This window comes from Nelumbo lutea, chromosome 3 (assembly GCF_056320005.1).
Source record: "Nelumbo lutea isolate HS-2025 chromosome 3, American lotus-T2T, whole genome shotgun sequence".
Lineage (NCBI taxonomy): Eukaryota > Viridiplantae > Streptophyta > Magnoliopsida > Proteales > Nelumbonaceae > Nelumbo > Nelumbo lutea.
The window spans coordinates 8,222,609-8,245,493 of record NC_142686.1 but is presented as its reverse complement, the minus strand read 5'-3'; the positions used below and the strand labels follow the sequence as shown (position 1 = coordinate 8,245,493).

Sequence of the window (22,885 nt, the reverse complement as noted above, 5' to 3'; positions counted from 1 at the left end):
CTGCATATAAGATTGTTCTAATTAATACAAAAATAAAACCTTAAATTAAATTGAACTCATATTTACAATCCTAACTCCGGTAATATCTTAAATCCAATTCAACTCAACCCAAATCTGATTTTTTTTTCCTTTTTTTTTGGGGGTGTTGGATTTGGACTAACTTGGCCAAAGTTACACCTTTAATATAGAGGGCTCAATGGAAACCATACACTATCTTTCAAAAAAACAAAAAAGATAGAGACTATACACTATAAATCAACATCCCAAGAATGAATTTTCTTTTAATACGTCACGAAAAAAAGGGAGGAAATATGTATCCTTGTTAGGTTTGGATTTTGAAAAGAATAATATTTTCTATCATAAAGTATATATCAGAATTGATGGAATAGGCTGCATGCACTAATTTGTATAAAATGCGCAGGATTAACAATCAAAATTGCCGACCAAAACTTTATCTTCTTGTCCTCATTCGCCGCCCTGGCGTGGTGAAGTGACCTCCATCCCAAGTTGGTTTTGATTCAAACTTCACTTTTTTTTTTCAAGTATTATAATTGAAGAGGAGAACGTACGAAACCAAGGAAAGATCGAGCCTCACCTTTTGGTTTCGATCAGTTGTAGTGATGCCGAATTATGAAAAAGGTTCTTCCCATAAATTACTGTTCGTCATCTCTTAACCAAAATTAATAAGATATTGTTATGAAAAGGCTTCAATTAGAGGTCATTGAAAATGATAAGAATATGGATTATTGAACTCATTATAATACCCAAGTGTATGACCGATCTGGTTTAATACGAGTCCATTACAAATGGATTAAATAGTTCAATCCAATTCAATGAATATTTTGGATCAGTCCATCAATTCAATGCTTGAGTTTAAATTAATTTTAATTTAGATTGGTTCCAACTGAAACTAATTCATTATTGACATCTGTATTCTTATCTTTTATCAAAGGATCGGCTACTGGTTCAATTCGACCTAAAGTCAATATAAATGTATTACGGATGGACTAAGTCCAATCCAATCCAATATATACTTTGGAGCATTAAGTCTGGACTGGTCCAATTCAATATATTTTATTGGTCCATCCAATCCATCCAAATTGGTTTTGATTTGGACGGGTCGGACCCACTGGTCCATTGACACCCCCATCCAAGTGGAATTTCAAGTTCATTAATTTGTTTAAAGCATTGGAGGACACAAATCAAACTTTCTCATGAAAAGCTCCATTTGGTTCAGTCTAAACCAAGCTTTAACCCAAGTTTATGTGACTTGTGTCCAATATATAAATTCATTAGCTAATCAAAATCAAGCTTGAGCCCAATAAAACTTAGTTTACAAAGTAAATTTGGTTCACTGTTGAGCTCAAGGTAAACTCGAATATGTGAGCTTTTACGTTAAGCCGAATTTCAGCTCATATTTTTAGTTTAAATCGAGCTTGAATTTGAATTCAAACCTCATATTTTTCTATTGATCTGAGCTTTATATTCTTGGTATTTCATGATACTCACCATTATAATCCCCCAAAGTCGGTGGTTTGCGGGAATTGAATCCATATCAATGCTAGAGCGAACAAGCTAACATACCAATTGAGCCACCCCTCGATTGATAATTGGTGACTCAATAGATATTGAGCCGATTCTGAATAATTAGATACTTGATTTGGCTTAAATCCACCCCTAACGTAAAATATTAAAAAAAAAATTAGGCACTTAATCTAAAAAGTATGCTTGTTTCTACGTAAAACTTGCATAAAGCAAAGTTAGTTTTGGGCGTGAAAACGTCAAAATATAATCGAAATTTCCCAGAATGAAAAATAAAAAAAAAAATTTATTCATAATTTTGAAGCTATCATTATCTGGTATCCTAAAATAAAATGCAGAAACATGTGAAAGAGGGAGGATGAGTTGTCACTGACCAAAACAGAGAGGGAGACATGTGGAAACGGAGAATGACAACCTAAGATATCATTGTCATCCACCAAATCCAAGTCAAGAGTCAACACCGCAATCCCCAAGATGCTTCAAAGCCTACCTGGCACCTCATCACCTCCTCTTTTCTTTAGCTGGACCAGGAGCCGCCCATCCAACCCCACCTCTCTCTCTCATGTCTGTCTCTCTCAATATCCTTGTTGTTTGATTCCACAACAGACAACACCTTTACTTCAAGGATCACAAATCTTCCGTTTTTGCTATGTTTCCGTCGTTTGCATTTGTCTTCTTTTCTCGGTAGTCGTTAGTTGAACTTAAGCCGGAACTTGGTGTCTCTAGAATTGAATCCTATGGCTAGGGCTAGCACCTAATCCTCACCCTTCAAGGCTTCAACGATTACGTCTCTCTCTCTTCCACGTAATTTCCTTCACAAAAGGGGATGGTATAAGGGTTATCTGCCTGTACGAGTTTGGTTCTGGCTCTGGCTCTAATCCAGATTCCAGAAGTTGACATTGTTTTCTTCAAAGCATGTTTTCAATCTTTGTTCAACAAAATCTACAAACAATTACAGAGAGAAGTAGAAAAAATCATTAATTGATCAGGATGAAGTATTGAGACACGCTTTTGTTTTACATTAATTAATAGCTTTCTATTCAGCCCAGCCCAACCCCAACCAATGTTTCTCTCTATATCTCTGGGGACCCCGACGGCCCGACCCTGATATAATCATTACTTTCACATGAATGATACAGAGGGTCGGAGAAGAAAATGACAATATAAATCAAGCCCAGTTCTGACGCTGCATTCTTACCATATTTTGTCTTTAATCTTAGACTGCTTATAAAACGTGACAATAGATCTTGATGAATCATGGAAGTTTCAGTGATTGACACATTTATGAACCCTCCTCCTATCCTTCATGTCTATACATATATATATATATGGAACAGTCTATCTACTCTCAAATATCATCAATACTCTAAACAAGTCCAACCGGTATAGAAATAGGAGGCTGTGGGCTGCCCACAAGGGACCCAACTGTTCCCTCAGGCACCGTTTCTCTCTATTCAGTTTCAGAGACCAAGTCCCAGTCAAAAGCTTTTGCCATGTCTTTAGGGGTGCTTTCTCTGATTTTAGACTTTGAATGATAATACCACAAATTTAGTTGATGTAGACTGGGTAAGTGAATATACAAAGCGATAGAATGGCTGAAGCTGAACCATGCATGTCTCAGTATATATTAGGGGGGTCTTGACTGAGAGAGTAAAAAGGCTGGCCCAGCCGGACCGGACTGATCCCATTAGGAAAACTTGTGACGACTGTGAGCTAATTAAAAATGTTCACAACTTGTTGTAGATGTGGTAAGCCATTCATCTTTCTTCTGGTCATCATTTTTCTTTTTGACTGATGATGATCAGGGAAAAAACACTACTCTCACTCGTTAACCCCTGAGGACCCCTCACTCCATCCCTCTGTGTTTCATCAATCAATTCATGGTCATAGGGCTCAATTGTTTAGAGAAAAACAGTAAAGAAATTGTAAACCTTTTTAAACTTTCGAGAGCCAAAAAGAGATGAACTCCATGACAATTGACCACAGCCAACAGGTGGAGGTGTCCAACTGGGTCCATGTATGTCCAAAGCCGAACTCATCACATGCATTGATCCTGGGTCTTTGATGGGTCTCTGCCTCCGAGGCCCGATTTTGCTGGTTTTCCCTTCTACAAAATTGGAGAATGACAAATCGTACATTTGTTGCCTACGGCCTACATCAAGGGGCTTGAATTGGATCTAATGTTGGTCGAATAAAATGTTTGTGGATCCAGACCCTATTAGAAATGGGTCTGTCCCTTGTGAAATGGGTACAGGGGAGGGAAGTTGATAATTCTCTCATTAATAAGACTTTCAAATGAATTCTGCATGTATTCACAGTGAGCATACTTTTCCATCAGATTCATGGACATGGCCATATCAGCCGATATCAATCCTTTCTTTTGGGGTAGTTTTCACAATGCATAGACGACACCACTAAACCCTGATTTCCCCTTTTATATATGTAATGCCAAAGTAAAGGCTAAAGCACCTTGTTTTCACCAAATAAAAAGACTGATAAAGCAGCTTATCTAAAGCAAAAGTTCAACTTTGCTACTTGCAAATAGCAACGCTTTGTGAAATGTGAAGCAACTAACCTTCTTTTTTCTTTCTTTTTTTTTTTTTTTTTTGTTGTTGTTTTAAGTAGCCATGGGTTAGCTTGTATTGAACAAAGCTTGTATTACTTTGTGTAAAACTTTGTTGACTGATCCCACACATGTTTGTTATTCTGAATCTTCTCTTGCATCTACGATTCATTTGACTGAAACATATAGGGCTGTGAGAATGGGGTGGGCCGACCGGGATCTTCTCTTGCATCTACGATTCATTTGACTGAAACATATAGGGCTGTGAGAATGGGGTGGGCCGACCGGGTGAGAAAGTGTCCATCGGGTTGATGAAAATAAGGTGAAGATTATGCGATACCGGGTCGAAATTTGAGCAGAACATTTTAAGGGAAACAGCCCATGGATTAGATGGTACTGACCTGCCTCTGTTGGACTGCTACCCAAGAACAAATAATGGAGACCATATCTTAATTTATCATAGATTAAATATGCATTAGGCCTGGCCTCAATAATTGACTTGTTTTATTTATTTCTTGGTAAATCCCAATAATTGACTCGTGGTCCCTCTCAACAAGGTTTGTATTTGGAATCAAAATGTTGACATTGACAGTGACAGTGACAGAATTAATTGGCCCCTTTCTACATCATTAATGCATTATAATAGCATAAAAGAGAAATACAATCAGGATTCAGGAAAAGGTTTAATTGTTTGTAGATTTGATCCAAAAGAAAGGTTTGATCTGCATGCTCAAATATAATAGAAGCAAGCAATTTATGTTGTTTAAACTTCAAACAGATAGATTAAAGTAAGCCCTTTTATAGTTTTGGTAAATATAAGTAATAAAAGTTATAGGAACCCTTTTTATTTTCAGTGTTTTTTTAGAAAGATAGATACAAGGGACTGTTTAGGCTTACACAGGAAGAGCTATTAATGGTAATAGTAATACAAGGGGCTTCTGGGTTAAACAGGAAGAACTATAAATAGTAAATAATAATACAGAGGGCTCTCTTGGCTTTAGTCAGAGAGAGAGAGAGAGAGAGAGAGAGAGAGAGGGAATTCAAAATTGAATCACAAAAATTTTCACTTTGTATACCCTCCATTCTTTCGGGTTGAAAGTTTAGGCACAGTAGCCCTCTTACATGGGACAGAGAGGAATTATTTTCATGGTTATTTTATTTGTAAGGAATTGGGGAAATTTTAAGGGCTGTTGTTGTGTACTTGGAAATGTCAATGAAGGATTCAGTGCATCTTCCAGTCTAAGTTGTTGGGTTCTTTGGATTTAGAATATTATTAGAAACATTCCACTTTCTACAACAAAAGGGTTTCCTTTCCTTTTACACAAGGGAAGGAGGTCCTGAGCTCAAGCTTTTCCACATGAGAAATCAGAACCTGATGTAATGAAGAGATGAATGAATACTTTTGGGTTGGGGCCTCCACCTAGATTAATAAGATTGCCCTAGTATTCCCTTTCCCTTCTTTTCATTAGGGGAATGGAATTATTCGTTGACCCTTCTTTTTATTCCAAAATTTGGTTATCAGTTCATACTTTTTGGGGCCCACATGATGAAACTCGCCACGTAAGCAGGTGGGAAATGCGCCAAACACGTGGAGCTTTTGGGCCCACCGCCAAAGCTGGCCATGGATTGTACCAAACTGGATCCTTTGATGATTGTCACAATGAAAAAGCCTGCCCTTTTCTATCATTCTACTGAGATTCTTTCTTTTGCTCTCTCTCTCTAACGTATTCCCACGTGCCAACTAGCAGAAAATCGAGCACAAAAGAAGGATAAAAAGGAAAATACGTAACCAATAGGAGGAGAAAATCGTAAAGCAAACATGAAAGTGAGGGAGGGAAAAACAACCGTTGATAAAACCGTGCAACAAAAAAATTTTGGCGCCAAAAACTCGAATCAATTGCATTAGTTTCCGCTGCCCGCGGTCAGCAAGCAAATTTTCACGGGCAGCTTCACCTCACCTCTCGAGTCTCGTCTTTCTTTTTTTAGTTCTTATGTTATGTTATAATGTCTTCGTCTTTCTTTGCTTAGGTCACGGGTTTCTTCCGGTTTTCCTCTCCCCTCTTGCCACTATATGTCTCTCTCCCTCTGGCTCTTTCTCTTTCCTCTTATTTAGTTATTAGAACACGATTTCCCCCCTCATTCAAAGCCCTCATTTCTTTCTCGTGCTCCTCTTTCTCTTCTTCTCTGAGTCTGAAATTCTCAAAAGAGTATCAGAGAGATAAAGGGAGGAGGCCTTTTGTTTCTCTCCCTTTTACTTCAGTGCTCAGACTTAAGTTCCTCTTGCTGGCTTCTGCTGATCTTTTAGACAAAACCCGTATTTCTTTCCATTTGGGTTTGCTCTGTTCTTCTCTCTCTCTCTCTCTCTTTTTTTTATTGTATTGGGTACTTGGTAGAAGAGGAGTACTTCCTCTTTCTTCAAGGTTAAGGTTTCTTCTCTGTTTCCTCTGTTTTAGTTCCAAAAGAAATCTGTTTTCTCTCTGGTAGGAGATGGGGTTCCCAGAAAAGTCACACGTAGATGGAGAGTCAGAAGGCAAGAAATGGGTCACTGCTGGAATTTCATTGCGAACTCCGTTAAGGCCAATAAATACGAACCCGAGGGAGGACAACGACGAAGAGGAATGTTCGACAACACCGACGGCCTCAGAAGCGAGGATACCAGAGAGGTTGCCATGCCCGCCGGCTCCAAGGAAGCGTAGGCCTTCTTCAAAATGCCATTTTAACGGCGTTAGGGAGTTCTTTACCCCGCCAGACCTAGAATCTGTATTTATGCGCCATGCCCAGAAAGCCAAGTGAGTTTCGTTCAAGGGAGGAAAGGTCCGCCCTTATTGTTGTTGTTCCTTTTCTTCTTTATTCTTCCCTCTTTTGCAATCTCTTCTCTATTCTTCATGGTAGAGGGAAGTTGATGTACAGAAGCTATGATATATGAAATGCTTTTAAGTTTTGGCTCACGAGGTTCCAATGCAGAGTGTATATTTGAGTTGGGACCAATGGTTCAAGCATGGTGAAAAGCTGCAGACTCTATAGAGAGAGCAGTATGCACACAACTATCTGCCACTGCAAAACTATGTTTGTATTTGTATGTTGGAAATTTAGAATGGGGTCTTGTAGCATTTGCTTAATATTTCTTTGAAGCTTATTACAGAAATTCTTCTCTCTCTCTCTTGTCTGCATGTGCTGTGCTCTTCTAAGCAAAGCACAAGAGAAACTTTCCCTAATAAATGAAAACCCTACTAGGAAAAAGGAAATGCAGGTCGATATTCATCTAAGTAAGCTTCTAGGGTGGCCAATCATAGACATCTGATAAGTAAATAAACTAAATTTTTTCCATGGCTGAGATGCTGCACTGATGCTTGAAATCTAATTGACTGAGACAAACCATAAACCATCGAATGCCCCGTACCTTTAATGCTCTGGTCTAATCTCAGTCATATTTATGTCCCACACTCACATGTGTGCCCCACTCACATGATATACATCACACCTCGGACTCTATGGTATGGGAAGGTTCTTTGTGTAATTATCTGGGCAGTAATAAAAGACAAACATATGTGAAGTAAGTAGATTAGAATCCAATGCCAGTGAAAGGATTGTATGGTACCATTTCAAACTAGTGTTTTAGACCATTTGATGACAATGACACATGTAAGAGATGACTGATTTTATAAGAAAAAAAAAATTGGGGCAGTTTAGAATCAGACTAAGGTACGTTGATTATATACTAAAGCACTCATTTGCTTATAATGGAGTTCAGTAGACAGGATAAATATGTTGTGTTCAATCAATCGAAGCCTTTGTTTTTAACTTAAAAGTGACCAGGGGGAGTTCACCTAATCTAGGGCTTTTTTTTAAATAATAAACAAAGATATCTAGGGATCAGAGCCAAAGATGAAAGCATGTTACAAATCTCATCCAACAAAGATTACAAGCCCCACTTGGCAGGTAATTGATAGCCAGCAGTGATTAATTTAATGTTGTAATTTGTCCTTTCATAATTCATATAGTAAATAGATAGATACATGGGGCAGTTCCTACTTTTCCTTGTGGAACTTATCTACGTGTTTTCGAATTTCAATTTCTACCTCCTTTCCTATCTTTCTCGTTCTTATCCAAAGGGAAAATGTAAAGAAGACACTGAAGAAAAAGAAAACATTAATGCTATGTTTGGTTTGAAGGAAAGAGTAGGGAAAGGAAGGGAAACCTTTACAAATCTTGTATAGGTTTCCCTGTTCCCTACTCTTTCCTTCAAACCAAACATAGCGTAAAGGACCAAGTCCAAGCATATAATCCAAGCCTACATCTAAAGCTAACTCTGAATATTGTGGTCTGAACCCAGAGACAGGAATTGACATATAAAGTTTACATTGTTTGTCTTAAGTTAACCACTTATTTCCTCAGCCACTGTATGTCTGTATCCTCTCTGAATTGCATCAGATTATGGATCCAATTCCGCTTAATGGTAGGGACCAGAGAAGGAATTGAACTAAGCATAAAGACTGGAGTCTAGCTCTTAAGTGGAAAAATCATGTACAATTGAAGGATGATTCAAAACTGTCTTTTCTTTTCTATCGTTATCAGTACAGAAACAAGGCTGTTGAGTCTTTTTTTATACATACTGCTAGCAACTATAATACAAGCTCGTATTGGTTAAAGGTTCTCTGTAAATGTTTATCAACCATTTCACCATCTGAACCCGGGGGAAATTCAAGTTAGATAAAGGTGCACGACTCTCTTGTCTTGTTTGAAGAATTTGAGATTAGTTTGTTTGTGAGACCAGATCATTCAAATTAAATAAAGCCAATGTGAAAGCTACCCTATATTTGTACTGCTATGGGCCAATCCTAGTCAATGTAGCAAGCTTTGAAATACCAATCAAAATCCACCACCCTAAACAAACCTTATTTATCTCCGTCAAGGCCTCAATGGTATTATGTTCCATGCCACCACGTCATTGCGCTTATCAGCTTTGGCAACTTTCTGATCGTAAACGAGAACAAGTGAAGCAAGAGATTAATGCAGAGACTCCTGCTGTATGTGCACAGTTGTCCCAGTAACATTTTTCATGTTTTAATCAAGGCATTGTTGAAGGTTTTAGATAGATAATGCATTAAGAACAGGTGACCGACCTTAACCATTATTTGCTGTTACACTGCCTGTTATAATAGTGGATGATCATCTTTGTTTTCAAAATTTTAGAATATTATACTGTTGCAATGTGAAGTACTAATAGACATCACCTACATTTATGCTCACAAAGATAATAAATTTAAGAGGTCAATTAGGGAGCATTCACTAATATTGGCTGCATCGATGTTTTCGAACCGCCGTTGACTCAGACAGTCGGACCGTTCGGCCCAGGAATTGTCCAGACAACCAGTTCCATTTTACCCAAAACCCGGAATTTGGTCAAAACCGTTGAAAAAGTCAACAAATCCTTGACCCAGGTGATCAAATTGTTGACCCGTTTAACGGTTTTTCACCTTATTTTTTTTTTAATTTTACTGTCAGAACAGGCCGTCTGTTCGAACCAAACAGTCAAACTGTTGACCTGAAAACCGATGCCCAGAACGGTTCCATTTTCGAGTCGTTTTTTAAAATATAGGGCTGCATGTTAAATCCAAATCTTAATCAATCATGTTAAAGTATGTTTATTTTTATTAGTTCACATTTGTGTATTTTGGCATTAAACAAGATGTGCTCACCATCAAAACCAAACACATCTTTTGCTTTGCTGCAAGGTACAGTGGATGCACCGTGGATAATGATGGCTACTCATCATTCATTACTTTTAGCACTACTTTGGGGGGAGAAAAGTTAAATAGAACACTAACATAATAACAGGTCACTGTTAACCAAGATATGAACTGCAAAGCCAGCACAGAGAAATAGCATTCCATGATTCATGTGATTAGTATGTAGAGTAATGTCTGTCAATGCTGCTTTGACTTGAATCAAATTTTAACAGAAACTGAGACGAAGGATAAACCTATTAGAACAATCACACATGGGTGTCTGGGGAGGGAACATGACTTCCAAGTGACAAAGCACATGAAAGGAACAAAGATTACAAGCCTCTTTTCTTTCTACAGGGGAGATAAAGGAGATAATTGAAGAATAAACATGCAACCATGAATTGAGCCATTATCAAAGTTAAAAATAGATGCTAAACCCATGTCATGTGGGTTTCATTCAAAGTAGCTATCAACCACAAAGATTTAAGTATTTATGAGTTAACTAACACAATGATACAACAGAAACCATTAAGCATTATACTTCTACCTACGAACACAGCAATCATCAAGTCTTGTCCTAATAGATAATATAACTGAGATTATGTGGTGGTCTCCACTTCCAAGTTCCAAGTCCCAAAGTTATTTAAAGAGAGATAAGAGAGAGAGAGATGTATAAAAAATGAATATTTGATTGATATACTGACATTAGTAAAAGAGAATCCTATGCTATGCTTTTGTATATCTGTAGACAGCCATACAACACATACACATGGCCTGTAAACTGGAAAGGGAATCCTAAGGAGAAGATTCTCAATTCAAGCATCCCCAGACCCAGTGATAATATCCCAGCTTACCATCGTCCACGTCCACTGTCGACCTTTGCTCCAAAACCTTGGATGCATTTGGCCCTTTGCCCTTTGGGAATTTGGGATCCCCGCCCTAATACTGCTATTATTTGCCCGCCCTGCCCAGGCTGCCCGCCCCGCCTACCCCAGCTGCCCTGCCCACTTCTCATCTTTCGGCGGGAGAGGGAAAAAACGAATTTGGATTCTACTCGTTTTTGCGCCAAAATAAGCCCGGGAAAACCGGTGCTTCCGAGTTCCGAGTTGCGACTTGCCACGCCCAACCCGTTCCGCCTCCGGGCTCCGGAGTCCGGACTATAATTAATGTATAAAAGCGTGTTACTCCTAGTCGTATAATGACTAAAATGCCCTTCACATCATCTCACTTTACATATGACTGACTATTTAAGGGCAGCCAGTTGTCTGGAAAACCGGCCCGAACCTATACCCTTATGTGGAAGGTATCGGTCTCTCAAGATCCGTATTCAAAATACCCATATATAGGCTTTGAAACCGTTTTTTCACCTACATGTGAGTCTAGATTTGGATGAACGATGAATCTATTCCACATGAATGCCTTAAAATGATTAGAATATATATACACACAAATCCCACAAATATATAAATAAAATTAAACTTGAGGTCGAAATTATTCTGAATGAGACACAAAAAAAAAAAACCTATAATAACTTCACCAGTAATCTATCAACTAACCTCTCAACTCCCAATGCACTAATTGTCTTTACATCTTGGTTTACCCCCAAAAAAAGGGTTAAATACTCTGCAACCCAATGCAGAATTCTGAATGACAGCCCCCCATGGTCTATCAGTACCTCTCTATAAATTGCATCTTGTCCTTGAGTTTGGCATCAATTCACGGTCATGATGCATCCTCCTTATACAGTGGGGCTATAAAATTCTGATCTGGACTGATCAGTCATTCTCCCAAAAAAATAAAAGATTTTACATTTAAAACCCACTCTTCAACAAACTTTTAGAACCAAGAGACAAGCTGTTTAATTTGAAAGAAAAGGCAGGGAAGGGAAGATAAAAGTACGATAATTTATACAAGGTTTGTTTGTTAAAGTTTCCCTTTTCCCTATATTTCCCTTAGGCTGTGTTTGGTTTGAATGAAAAAGTAAGGAAAGGAAAGGAATGGAAAGGTAGGAAAACCTTTACAAACTTTGTATGAATTTTCTCACATTTTCCTACCTTTTCCTACATTTTCGAATAACCTAATAAATTCAGAATTGCAATGTGAACCATTCCTCCATAACGATGTGAACCAACAAACTGGTATCATAAAAATGGTAACCAAAAAGCAATTCTCAGGTAGAACAAACTTTTCCTGCATAACGATGTGGTATGATTAAAATACGCCCATGTCAATTGCCAAACTTTTAACAAATAGGGTTGATTGAAAAATTGGATTTGACATCCTATGTTGATTTAGCCGACGAGTTGGGTCAAATTAGGTTGTGAAAAACTAATATCGAACCTGGTCTACACATCCCTATGTACAATTCTAAAATATAGGCTCAGTTTTAAATTTTAATTTTTCAAAGAAAAAACGGTTTTCTTTAGCCACCCAATAGCCCATACATTTAATACAGGCCAGGCCAGGTAATCTTAGACCGGGTAAGCTTAGCCTTGTGTATAATGGATGTAAGGCTATCTTTTAAAACTAATTTTACATCAAAATAAATGAACATTTCTAAGAAACAGGCAGCATCCAAATTACTGTTTTTGATTGTCGTTCCCAAATCAAATGCAACAACATTGGTTGTCGCTTGTCACCATCCAATCAAAACCGAACCTCTGGAATAACCAGTGGGGCCAACTTTTGTACACATTCCTCCTGTGTGCTTGTGGTCAAAAGCATCAAATCCAGTTGGAGAACTAAAAGAAACATCCAAGCCAACCAAATCCGAGAACCTCTAACTGTTCCAGTACATATGTGCAGTAACAACTTACAAGTTTGAACTGTAATCTGCTCTACAGAAATGATGACAGAAGCCAGGTTTTCCGTTTTCACAGAAGTAAAATCCTTCTTTTACACATTGTACAAAGAAAAAAGAAAAAAAAAAAGAATAAAGAAACTATCCAGGTGAATGGTATTTCTTTTTTTTTTTTTTATACCAATGCAGTTCTGGCTGCTGAAGCTGTGTTACCAAAAGTAGTGACTGTAGTATAGATGAAAAAATGTATCAGTGACAATAATTTGCTAAAAAGTCTATTTCCCACCTCCTGTGTCTGAAAAGTGAAAACATTATTCAATGCCGAAGTTAAAATAAGCTGGCGAAGAGAGGCTTCTGATTAATTGTGTAATCTACTGATGTTGTACAACAAGACCCCCGTTTAGTGCAAGTATGAACATTTGCAGAGTTTCATCCATTGTCATGGAGAGCATGGCTATTCTTCCATTGACTTTCTTTCCTCGTTGGTGTCGATTTTGACATCTCTGGATTAAAAATCAGAAAGCAACTTCAGATGAAAATAACAGACACTTGAGGAACTATTAGGTGACACCTTACAGATGAGATGGTGCTTTCAGCACCATTACAAGATACCTTGCAAATGGCCAATCCAGATCCCATGTATTGTGTGCCACACATGTGGCACAAGAAAGGACCAACATGTTCATCAAATGACAGTTTTCCAAAATGGGTTTTCTGTCATTGAAATCATTTTTCTATTTTATAATTTATTTATCTAATTTTTGCTCTTGTTCTTTAAATGAATGTAATAGCTTGATGTTATTGTATATTTGACACACAAAAATACCTGACGCCCAAGTTTGACTTTGACTGATCAACAATGACGGATTTATCACGTTGAGGCTTTTCATCTTCTTCAGATTCAGACCCATAGTCTTCACCATTCCAAATGCGACATTTTGACCTTTGATCCATGACATCTTCTCCCTATTTCCATCCAATATGATTAAAGATAGGAACCATGAAAAATGGTGAATAAATACATCCAACTTCCTAAAGATCATTCAAGTTTGTAACAGGCTACTACCTCCTCAGGAACTTGGGTACTTGGAGGTTGTGCGTGAAACTGTACACTGGGAGCATGCTGTATTCTTGAAAGCTGACCCAAAAGTACATTTCTGCAAAAGCACATCTTGGAAATGTGTTAGAATATAAAATGTAAAGAAGCAAACTATTCTGTTTCCTAATCTCCCCTTGCAACCAAAAGAAAAAGGAATTCTGCATCGAAAAGGAATGGAAGGAAAACTACAAGACAATAATATCATCATCATCATCTAAGCCTTGTCCCAACTATATGGGGTCAGGTCAGCTACATGAATCCAGTTATGCCATTCCATTTCTTAACTTCGTTAAGTGCCATATCCATTTTTTATAAAAAAATGATATCATATTAGAAAATGCTTGAAGTACATGTTGCCCAATTGAACAAGCCAATCACATTTCCTAGAGTATTTCCCACTCAGAATCGTTCAAGCTAAAAGTTCATGCTCCTCATATAATGCATCAAAATCCCCAGGGAAAACCCCCTACTCTATTGCACAACTGTTTCCTCCATGGGACTTCTCTTGAAACCATATAATGATTAAAAAAAAACAAAAAAGCAGAACCTCAAGCATAGTTCAAGCGTTCATGCACCTCCTATAATATACTCCATTGCACAATCATTTCCTCCATGGGAAATTGTAGAAAAACTAAAAGAGAGTTTAGCAGAAGAAAATATCATGATCTTTGTTAATATACCAAGCGGGACATCCAACAAGATGAAGTTTTTTTTTTATCAATAAGAAGAAAATTCTATTAAATAACAACTAATAAAAAGCTTGTTTATCTTCAAAAGGGTTAAGCTTGTCATCAGGACATTATGGGAGATTTTGCCTTTAATCCATTTGCAATTTGGTCCAATCATGGGCCTTGGGACATAGGACCAATAGATGAATCTGCAGCCCCATAACTTGCTAGGCTTCCACTAAGAATGTTAGCTATTCCAAACATCAAATAACCAAATGACTTTTAGCCATCTGATTTGGGCATCAACTGTAGAGATTTTCTTCAAAAGAAGTTTTTTTCTCCACAATCCAATTGATTAAATGTATCAAAATGACAAAATCAGGTGGAAATAATCCTCAGTGCCTGAATTTTTGGTCTTGCTGATCCACTAGAGAAGACCAATCAATGGTTGTCCTGGCATTTGTAAGATGGAACATGTGGTAAGTTAAGGTGGCCCTACTTTATGGAACACAAACTGTTTCTATTGAAATTTTCATATTAATGGGAAGCTTTTATAATTAATGACATGCTAATCTAGTTATCTGTTGTATCCTTTTTTACCAGAAACAATGATACGAGTTTTATTGCTAAAGATCGAAAAACAGGCCCCCCTCAGAATGTTTGGAGAGTAGAAACCATGCAAGCAGCCAAAAGATGAAATGGAGTTCATTAGATCAGATTGTAGATTACATATTGACCCCTGGACCTGGCAATATAAGTTCTAACCTGTTGATCTCATCTATGGCTAGAGAGTCTGATGCATCACTTGCACATCTAAAGACCCATCTGAGTGAGCAGTTTAGCATGGATGGTTGCATTTTTTGCCTCTCCAACTGTGAATCTTAAAGACAAAGGGCCATCCAAATCTAGTTGTGAACCAGCTTAATGCCACTTGACAGTCACTTTCCTAAACCAAATTGTACCAACCCATACACCATAGCAACCATACATGATACACCGAGTAATGCCATAAACTCAGCCCTTTGAGATGTGCCTTCTCCTCAACACCAGAATAGCTTGGCTACGCATCACCATTGTATGTCAAAAGATCCTCCTACTCCTGAACAACCTTGGTTGTTATGACAACAGCCATCAAAATGTAGCATTTTCTTTCTTTTTTTTTCTATCAATAAAATGTAGCATTTTCTTCCCTACAACGGGATTGCCACACCTCAACTATCTGCTGTCTTCTTTATGCATAAGTAGCAATGGAATGCCACCCTCTTTTTTTTTTTATTATTAGTAATGCACCCTCTTAGCATGGCATCTATAGAAATACCTCTGATGTCCTCTTTTGTTAGAACCAAATGTAACACTAACAGTAGTACTCTCATCCTACTTCTGGAAAGGTCATTGCATTTCTCTTGCAAGTCACACCACATGCTCCAAAGAATAGCATGTCTTTTACATTGCCAAGAATTTTGCTTCTCTTAGTGCTTATAGTTATGAAATAGGAGTAGAGTCCATTATATAAGCTAGTGGAGATGAAGAACCAAATAAAAGGGAAATATTGGCTCCACATCTTTGTGATGAAGGGGCAATTGAGGAAAAAGTTGTTGACATTCTCACCACTTTTCAAGCAAAGGACACACATATGAAGGGAGAGGCACTAAGTTCACGGTCTTCATTGAACCATCTCAGCAATATTGATAAATTGATAACCTTCGATATATCTTCCCAAAGGGCTTTGATTTTTAGTGGAGTAGGGCCATCCCAAAGAGTTCAAACTAACAAAGTTTAGGAGACAGAAGAGTCATATCAGGTGACTTCAGAAAAGAGACAGAGAACGCGTTAAAGGTCCAAATTCTCTGGTTAAGTCCCTCATGGAGAAGTAAAATATCTTTGAGGAGATCTAAGAGGTTGACCACTTCCTCACCCTCATTATCTCTGATACCTCTCTTAAACCAAAATCACAATTGATGCCCAAAGAGTCTAAAGTGTTGAATGCACAAGGGCCTCTCTCCTCAGTCCCCACTAAACATTTTTCCCAAATCTCACTCTATGGCCTGAAATAGGGTCATACTTAATGTGTCCTAAGAATAGAGGGTAGGTTGCCATGATGGCTTTCCACAGGTATCTCAATGTTATCTTACTAGCCAATCCAAGGCCATGGCAATTTTGATGAAATCCATATTTGCCATGCCAAACAGAATAAGATTCAATACAGAATCTCCAAAGCCATTTTCTAAGAAGAAATTGTGTTTTTGCCCCTCGCCATTACCTTAGACCTCCATCTCTCTTCTTTCTTCACACACTCCATAAACAGTCACTAACAATTTTATTGATTCTTTTTACAACTTCTATTGGCGCTTTGAACACCTACAAGAAGTACTCTCACAAGTTGGGGTATGTTGCTTCCATAGTAACGGTCCTACCTTCTAAGGAAATGTAATTCTTTTTCCGAGCTGCCAATTTTTTTGAGAACCTTTTCACTACTACATTCCAGAGAGAGGACTCTCTAGAATTCTCCTAAGAGGAACTGAAGAGATTTAAGGGGGTTTCCTATAACTCCACACCCTAGAATAGAATATTTGTGTATTCTTCCAATTCTACTGGATCTATACTAATCTCTGTAATGTTGCATTTGAAAAGTCTAATCCTCAACATGCACCCTCTCCACAGTTTCAAAATGGCTTTTAAATTTCTAAAATTCACCTCAAGATATTATCCCAAAATGTTGTTGTTGTCAATGAATTGTAGGTGCAACACAACCCTTTCTTTCATCCCTACTTGAAAACACCTTAAAATGCCTCTTTCATCAGCCTAATTAAGTAATCTGCTAAAAACTTCTACAAGGATGAACAACATCAGTGAGAGTGACCTTGCCTAAGACCTCCTCCCAATGTCCATTGTTTGAAACACTCATTTCAAGAAGTCCCAATCTACATGATCAAAAAGTCCTTTTTCCCTACCATAATATTATTAACCACTTCATTGCAACCAATAGTTGGTCTAGAGTGACCTCAGACAAAACACCCCAGGGACAGGGATGGAAGATAACAAAGAACCTCTACAATGATTTTATGAAGACTGATCACGAAACTTACCAGCCCAAAATCATTTGGAGAAGAAGCTCTAGGTCATTTCACAATAAGTGAAACAAAAGTGTCATTCATCCCCTTTCTGAATTTCCCTGTCTAATTAAGTTCCTTAAACACCTTCAAGAGATTCTCTTTGATCATCTCCATGTATTCTTGGTAAAAAGCCATCAAAATGTTATTTGTATCCTTAAGCCAAATATTGCTCATTTAATTTCCTCTCCCTCAAAAGGTTGTACCAACTGATGTCTCAACTCCCTTGGTACTACATCCCACACTAACTCCTAAATCAGGAACCACACTGTCGATGGTGCATACTGCATAAAAGCACTGGAAATGGAAGAGTATTAATTCTTCAATTTTTTGGAGTTCCTTACCTCATTCCTATTCAGAAATAGAGAGAGTGTTCAGGAATACTTTAGGTGAAATTTTGGAAATTTATTCCAGCTCAATAGAGGAAGGAGTTGTTGGCAGTTCTACATGGACTGAATTTAGGTGAAAGTCTTAACTATAGAAATGTGGTGGTAGAACTCTTGGGTTGTAGTGGAATGGTTCAGAAACAACAGTATGGGCCCTTGGCAATGCAGGCATTGATAAAAGATTTATTATAATAAAATATTTACTTCCATTTATAACATTTTATTATAATATTACAAACAAATAAATTTGGACAATTTTTCTCCCCTATATTATGTTGACATATAATGGGGAAAGTGACAAAATGGTGCACCCACTGGAGGTGTACGCCTTTAGCCGAACTTATTGGAATGTTCATGGGGTGTACGCCTCTAAACTGGATGTGTATGCCTTTATTATGTGCCTCCAGCACCTTTTAAAACATGAACAAGATTACAAGTAGGTATTCATGATAAAAAAAATTGATCTAACTTGCACTTAAAAATACAGCTAATACAGCCAAATAATTTTGATCAAAACTGTAAGGGTCTATACTGATGCTTTAGCAACAAAATTGCATCGTTCAATATTAGCACAATGGAAATATTAAAATGCACATCCTAATGAATAATGATTTTTTTACTGATTAGCGAATAATGACTTCACAGAAACTAATTTCCATGAATGCATCTGGAAGGCAATGAGATGTTTACAAATTCTGAAAGGAGGCATAACAAGTAATAAAACCCAACTGTGTGACTTCATTCAGTTTCCATAGCACAGATTTCAGGAATAAGCTTAATGTATTGTGGCATAAACAAATAAAGTACTACAGCAGTAGTATTTTTTGAAGCTTACCTCATTCTTTCCAAATCTTTTGGCGAGTTTTGATTCTCCATGTTGCTTGGTTCAATATGGAGAGTATAATCAGGGCCAAAGTACTCATAATATTCATTGTAAGGAAGTTTATTGTCAGGTTCTACCCCCACAGCAACTGCTGTCTGAACATGAAAACAGATGGACTCAAATGGTTTAAATTTTAATTGTAATCAGAAACAAAAGCTTGATATTATGAGAAGCAATAAGAAGCAGAAAACACCTCATAGCACCAGCAACGAGCAACATTACGGATTGTATATCCTCCACCGCCCAAGACCATCAGAGGGACATTAAAGGATCTGAGAAAGCGAAGACAGTCTGCATGACCCTTCACTGACAAGTTGAAGCAACCTAACCTGTCACCAGATAAAGAATCCGCACCACACTGCAGAACAACTGCATCTGGCTGATAGAGTTCCATGACTTTTTGAATGATGGGCTGAAATAGTCCCCTAAAACTCTCATCATCCATTCCATCATTCAATGGGACATTGAGCGCATAATACTTCCCAGGGCCTGCTCCAATGTCCTTAAGATGCCCAGTCCCAGGAAAGAAGTCCCCAAATTTATGGAAAGACACTGTCATAACCCTGTCAGTGGTGAAAAATGCCTCCTCAACACCATCTCCATGATGAATGTCAATATCTACATACAGTACACGCTGCCCAATGGAACCAGATGGATCAAACAAAAAAAAAGGTCATCCATATTTACACATTGATATCTATTAAACATTTAAATAACATATCCTGTAGTTTCCAAGCTACTATTGGAGAATAAAATCAGGAAGAAAACCGAATGCTTTCACAATTCTATCTATGTACACTATGGAACGCTTGAGAATTGAGAACATCGCTTCGGAATTTAAATTGGGCAATACCCTAAAGGACTAAACAAATGTTGGCTCATTCCAATGAACTAATTATGTATTTTCAGCTACTCTGCCCTTAGTTCCAATTTTCAGTGGACTGCAAATTGTGTCGATTAACAGACAGAAAACTAGAATACAAAGGCAAAGACTAGATCTTTTTCCTGCTTAGAGATACCAACGGCATTCATGATGTTTGTAATCATGTATCTCACGGTCTAAACTTTGCGCTCACAAACATTCAGCAATACCAAAATTAAAATTTCAGGTAAAAGAAACAAAAGGGAAGAGAAATAGATCCAGAAAATCATACAAGGACAATAACGCACAAAGCCTCCTCCAGAAAAATACTAAAATAGGTTACAGTAGAAAAAGGATACCAGAAATGCAAGTAGTAAATACTCAAAATAGTCAACAAGAAAATATCTAAAAAAGACATCAAAAAGAACCTAAGCTACATATAATATAAAAAATCCACGGGAAAAGAAAAGGCAAAAGGATCAATAGAAACCGAGAGGACACAGAAAAGAAAGAAAGAAAGAAAGAAAGAAAGAAAGATGGGGAAACCAGGAGAATGATAAAGTCGAGTGGGTATTGAAACAAATGGCTTCTTACCCTGTGCACCTTGAGAAGCTCAAGAATCCCCAAAACGATATCATTGACATAACAGAAGCCAGAGGCCTCACTCTTCTTCGCGTGATGCAATCCACCCGCCCAATTCAAGGCAATATCTGCATCCCCGCGGTTCAACTTAACAGCGGCACCAATTGATCCTCCGGCGGACGCCTGACAGAAGGCAAACAAGCCGTCGAAAACGGGGCAGTCCTCGCCGACGTTGAAGCGCTTGAGGTGGCGGGCGTGTGTGTGGTCGTGGAGAGTCTCGGGTGTTACGGATGCGAGGAAGTCGACGTAATCGTCGGAGTGGAAGCGGCGGATGTCATCAGGACCGGCAAGATAAGGGCGGTTGACCTCCATACGACGGTGAAGAGAGTAGTGGACTATGAGGTTGTGAGCCATACGGATCCGATGGGGCTTCATTGGGTGGCCCTGTCCGTAGTAGTAGTCTCCGATTGAAGGCTCGTAGAAGTAGCACACCCTCCGCTTCTTCGCGTCTGGCCCTCCTGGGAGAGAAGCGCTCCCCGACGCATTCTCCATCGTCTCTCTCTCTCTCTCTCTCTCTCTGAGAAGACAAAAGCCTCACAACTCGCGACTCGCAAAGTATGGAACAACGACGGAGCGGGAGTCTGGAGGGGGTCGTATTTGTAAGTGCACGTAACTCGTTAAGCGATTGCCTTCCAGGCATACAGCGCGCTTATTCGCTAACTCGGAACTCAGCTGAAACTAGGCTGAATTGGGATGAGCTATTCATAAAGGCTGAAGCGGAGTAGCGGAGAACCAGATGCTCGTCAAAAAAACGTAAAAAAAAAGGGGTAAATTATATATAGCTACCTGTACTTTGGGGGTAGTGACAGATCGGTACCTGAATTTTCAATTACAACACTTAGTACCTGAATTTTCAAAAATGGATATTAGGGCTCATCCCATACTATTTCATCACTTAAACGTTATATAATATCAAAAATACTTTATCATTCTCAGGTAACTGAATGGCCAAACATCTATTTTTTAGAGTTCAGAGTACTTAAGTATTGGAATAGAAAGCTTAAGGTACCTATTTATCACTATCCCCAAAATATGGGGTATCTTTCTGTAATTTACCCAAAAAAAATGAACAAAAACCCAGAATTCGAGCAAAAAAAAAAAAAAGTGGTGAATCAAATTGGTTGATTCGATTTCCGCTAACCTATAAAAAAACCAGGTTTCCTTTTTTATATTGTTTGGTGACGAGCCCAAATCCCATGGAGGTTACAGGGACTATTTGATTTTGAATAGCGCAGCACCACAATAGTAACGTCACTCCCAAATTAGGTGGTTGTGGAGATCGATCCCCATTGCTACTAGAACAAAGCATCTAAGTTCAGCTCAGTCCGCTCATACGCCAATGGAGAAGAGTTGACTTTGGTTGTTGGCCCCCCAACAGCGTATGCCTATGCTGTTGAGACTCGAGAGCATTTTTAGGCTGGACATGTTCACCAATTAATGTCCTATCGTAATGTGGCATTCCCAACAGCCAAAGTTTTTCCGACAGCCCCCAAATTGATCCCCTTCTTATAAAAAACTTCTCATAAAGGTCATTATGGTAAAATTTCTTAACCAAGGTTTTCAAACTATTGTTGACCTATATGACTACTTAACCATTCAACCTAATAATTAGTTAATGTGTCCGTTCTATTTACCCCCAAATGGCCAAATCCTTATTTTCGGACCAATTGAGGATGAATTCAAAATATGAGGTTTTACACTCTATATATTTACATTTGAACTCCTTCTAATTAACTTATTTGTTCCAATATTAACGAGAAATCAAATCTCGCAAATTTAAATAAAAAAAACGTTGTTTTCTCGAAAACCATTGAATTGATTAGTGACTCACTGGCGTCGGCAGTAAAACACCGATCCCATCAACGCAGACAATATTTTTGACCCAAATTTTTATTTTAATTATTTTTTAATTTTTAAAACATCACAGGCTGGCTTTTAAAATATTAATGCTAACCATTTGATTAGCTTATGACAGTTCACGAGTGAACTGCCATTACTCCGCAAACATGATGCACCAAATCCATGGTTTTCAAGGCACCACTATTTAAATATGGGTAAAAGCATTTTGCTCGCATATAAAGATGTTACTCTTTTTCGGCTATGGTGTTAATTGGGTTATAATTTTTCGTCCTTTTTGGCTATTTAGCAAGAGTGTTAAGGGGGAGGGGAGTTGGTTAATATCAAATTTCCTTTTCTTTTTTAACAAAAAAGCGTATGACTCCTAAATAGTCAACTAAAATGTCCCTATAAAGTATAAACACACAAAAAGTTAGGGCTAAGGGTGCAATTTGGGTGGATTGGGAACCAACCTACGGTTTTAAAAGATTTTATCAAGTTTTATACAATCATCTTTTATTGGGCTTTAAATCCAATTTAAAAATAAAATGAATTAAAAATATTCATAAAATTCTGTCAATAAATTCATACACACATATATATATATAGAAAGTAGATACTTGTATTGGTTATGGTGATAGTTATAAAAGTTAAATTTGGTTATGGTGTATACATATATACACCCCCTGTTTAAGTGTTTATAAGGTAAAAGCCTACTCCTAAATAAGTTTAACAACTTTTTGCAATTATCTTATGTGGGATTCA

At 37.9% G+C, this 22,885-nt stretch overlaps 1 protein-coding gene and 1 pseudogene across 2 annotated transcripts; one reads left to right on the top strand and one right to left on the bottom strand.

Moving 5' to 3' along the window:
- The first annotated feature begins 6,297 nt into the window (after positions 1–6,297).
- On the top strand, positions 6,298–7,250 carry LOC148862724 (cyclin-dependent protein kinase inhibitor SMR6 pseudogene; annotated as a pseudogene). The gene is made up of 2 exons (XR_016108913.1): positions 6,298–6,437; positions 6,590–7,250. The product of XR_016108913.1 is annotated as a cyclin-dependent protein kinase inhibitor SMR6 pseudogene (transcript).
- A 5,352-nt stretch (positions 7,251–12,602) lies between these two features.
- LOC148862723 (histone deacetylase 6-like) lies at positions 12,603–21,218 on the bottom strand. Its single transcript, XM_088980312.1, has 6 exons — positions 20,237–21,218; positions 18,974–19,414; positions 18,733–18,875; positions 13,701–13,791; positions 13,461–13,600; positions 12,603–13,137 (listed from the first exon to the last, which is right to left on the bottom strand). Exons 1-6 carry the CDS (start codon positions 20,774–20,776, stop codon positions 13,089–13,091), a joined length of 1,404 nt encoding a protein of 467 aa, XP_088836438.1. The 5' UTR covers positions 20,777–21,218; the 3' UTR covers positions 12,603–13,088.
- Between the last annotated feature and the right edge of the window lie 1,667 nt (positions 21,219–22,885).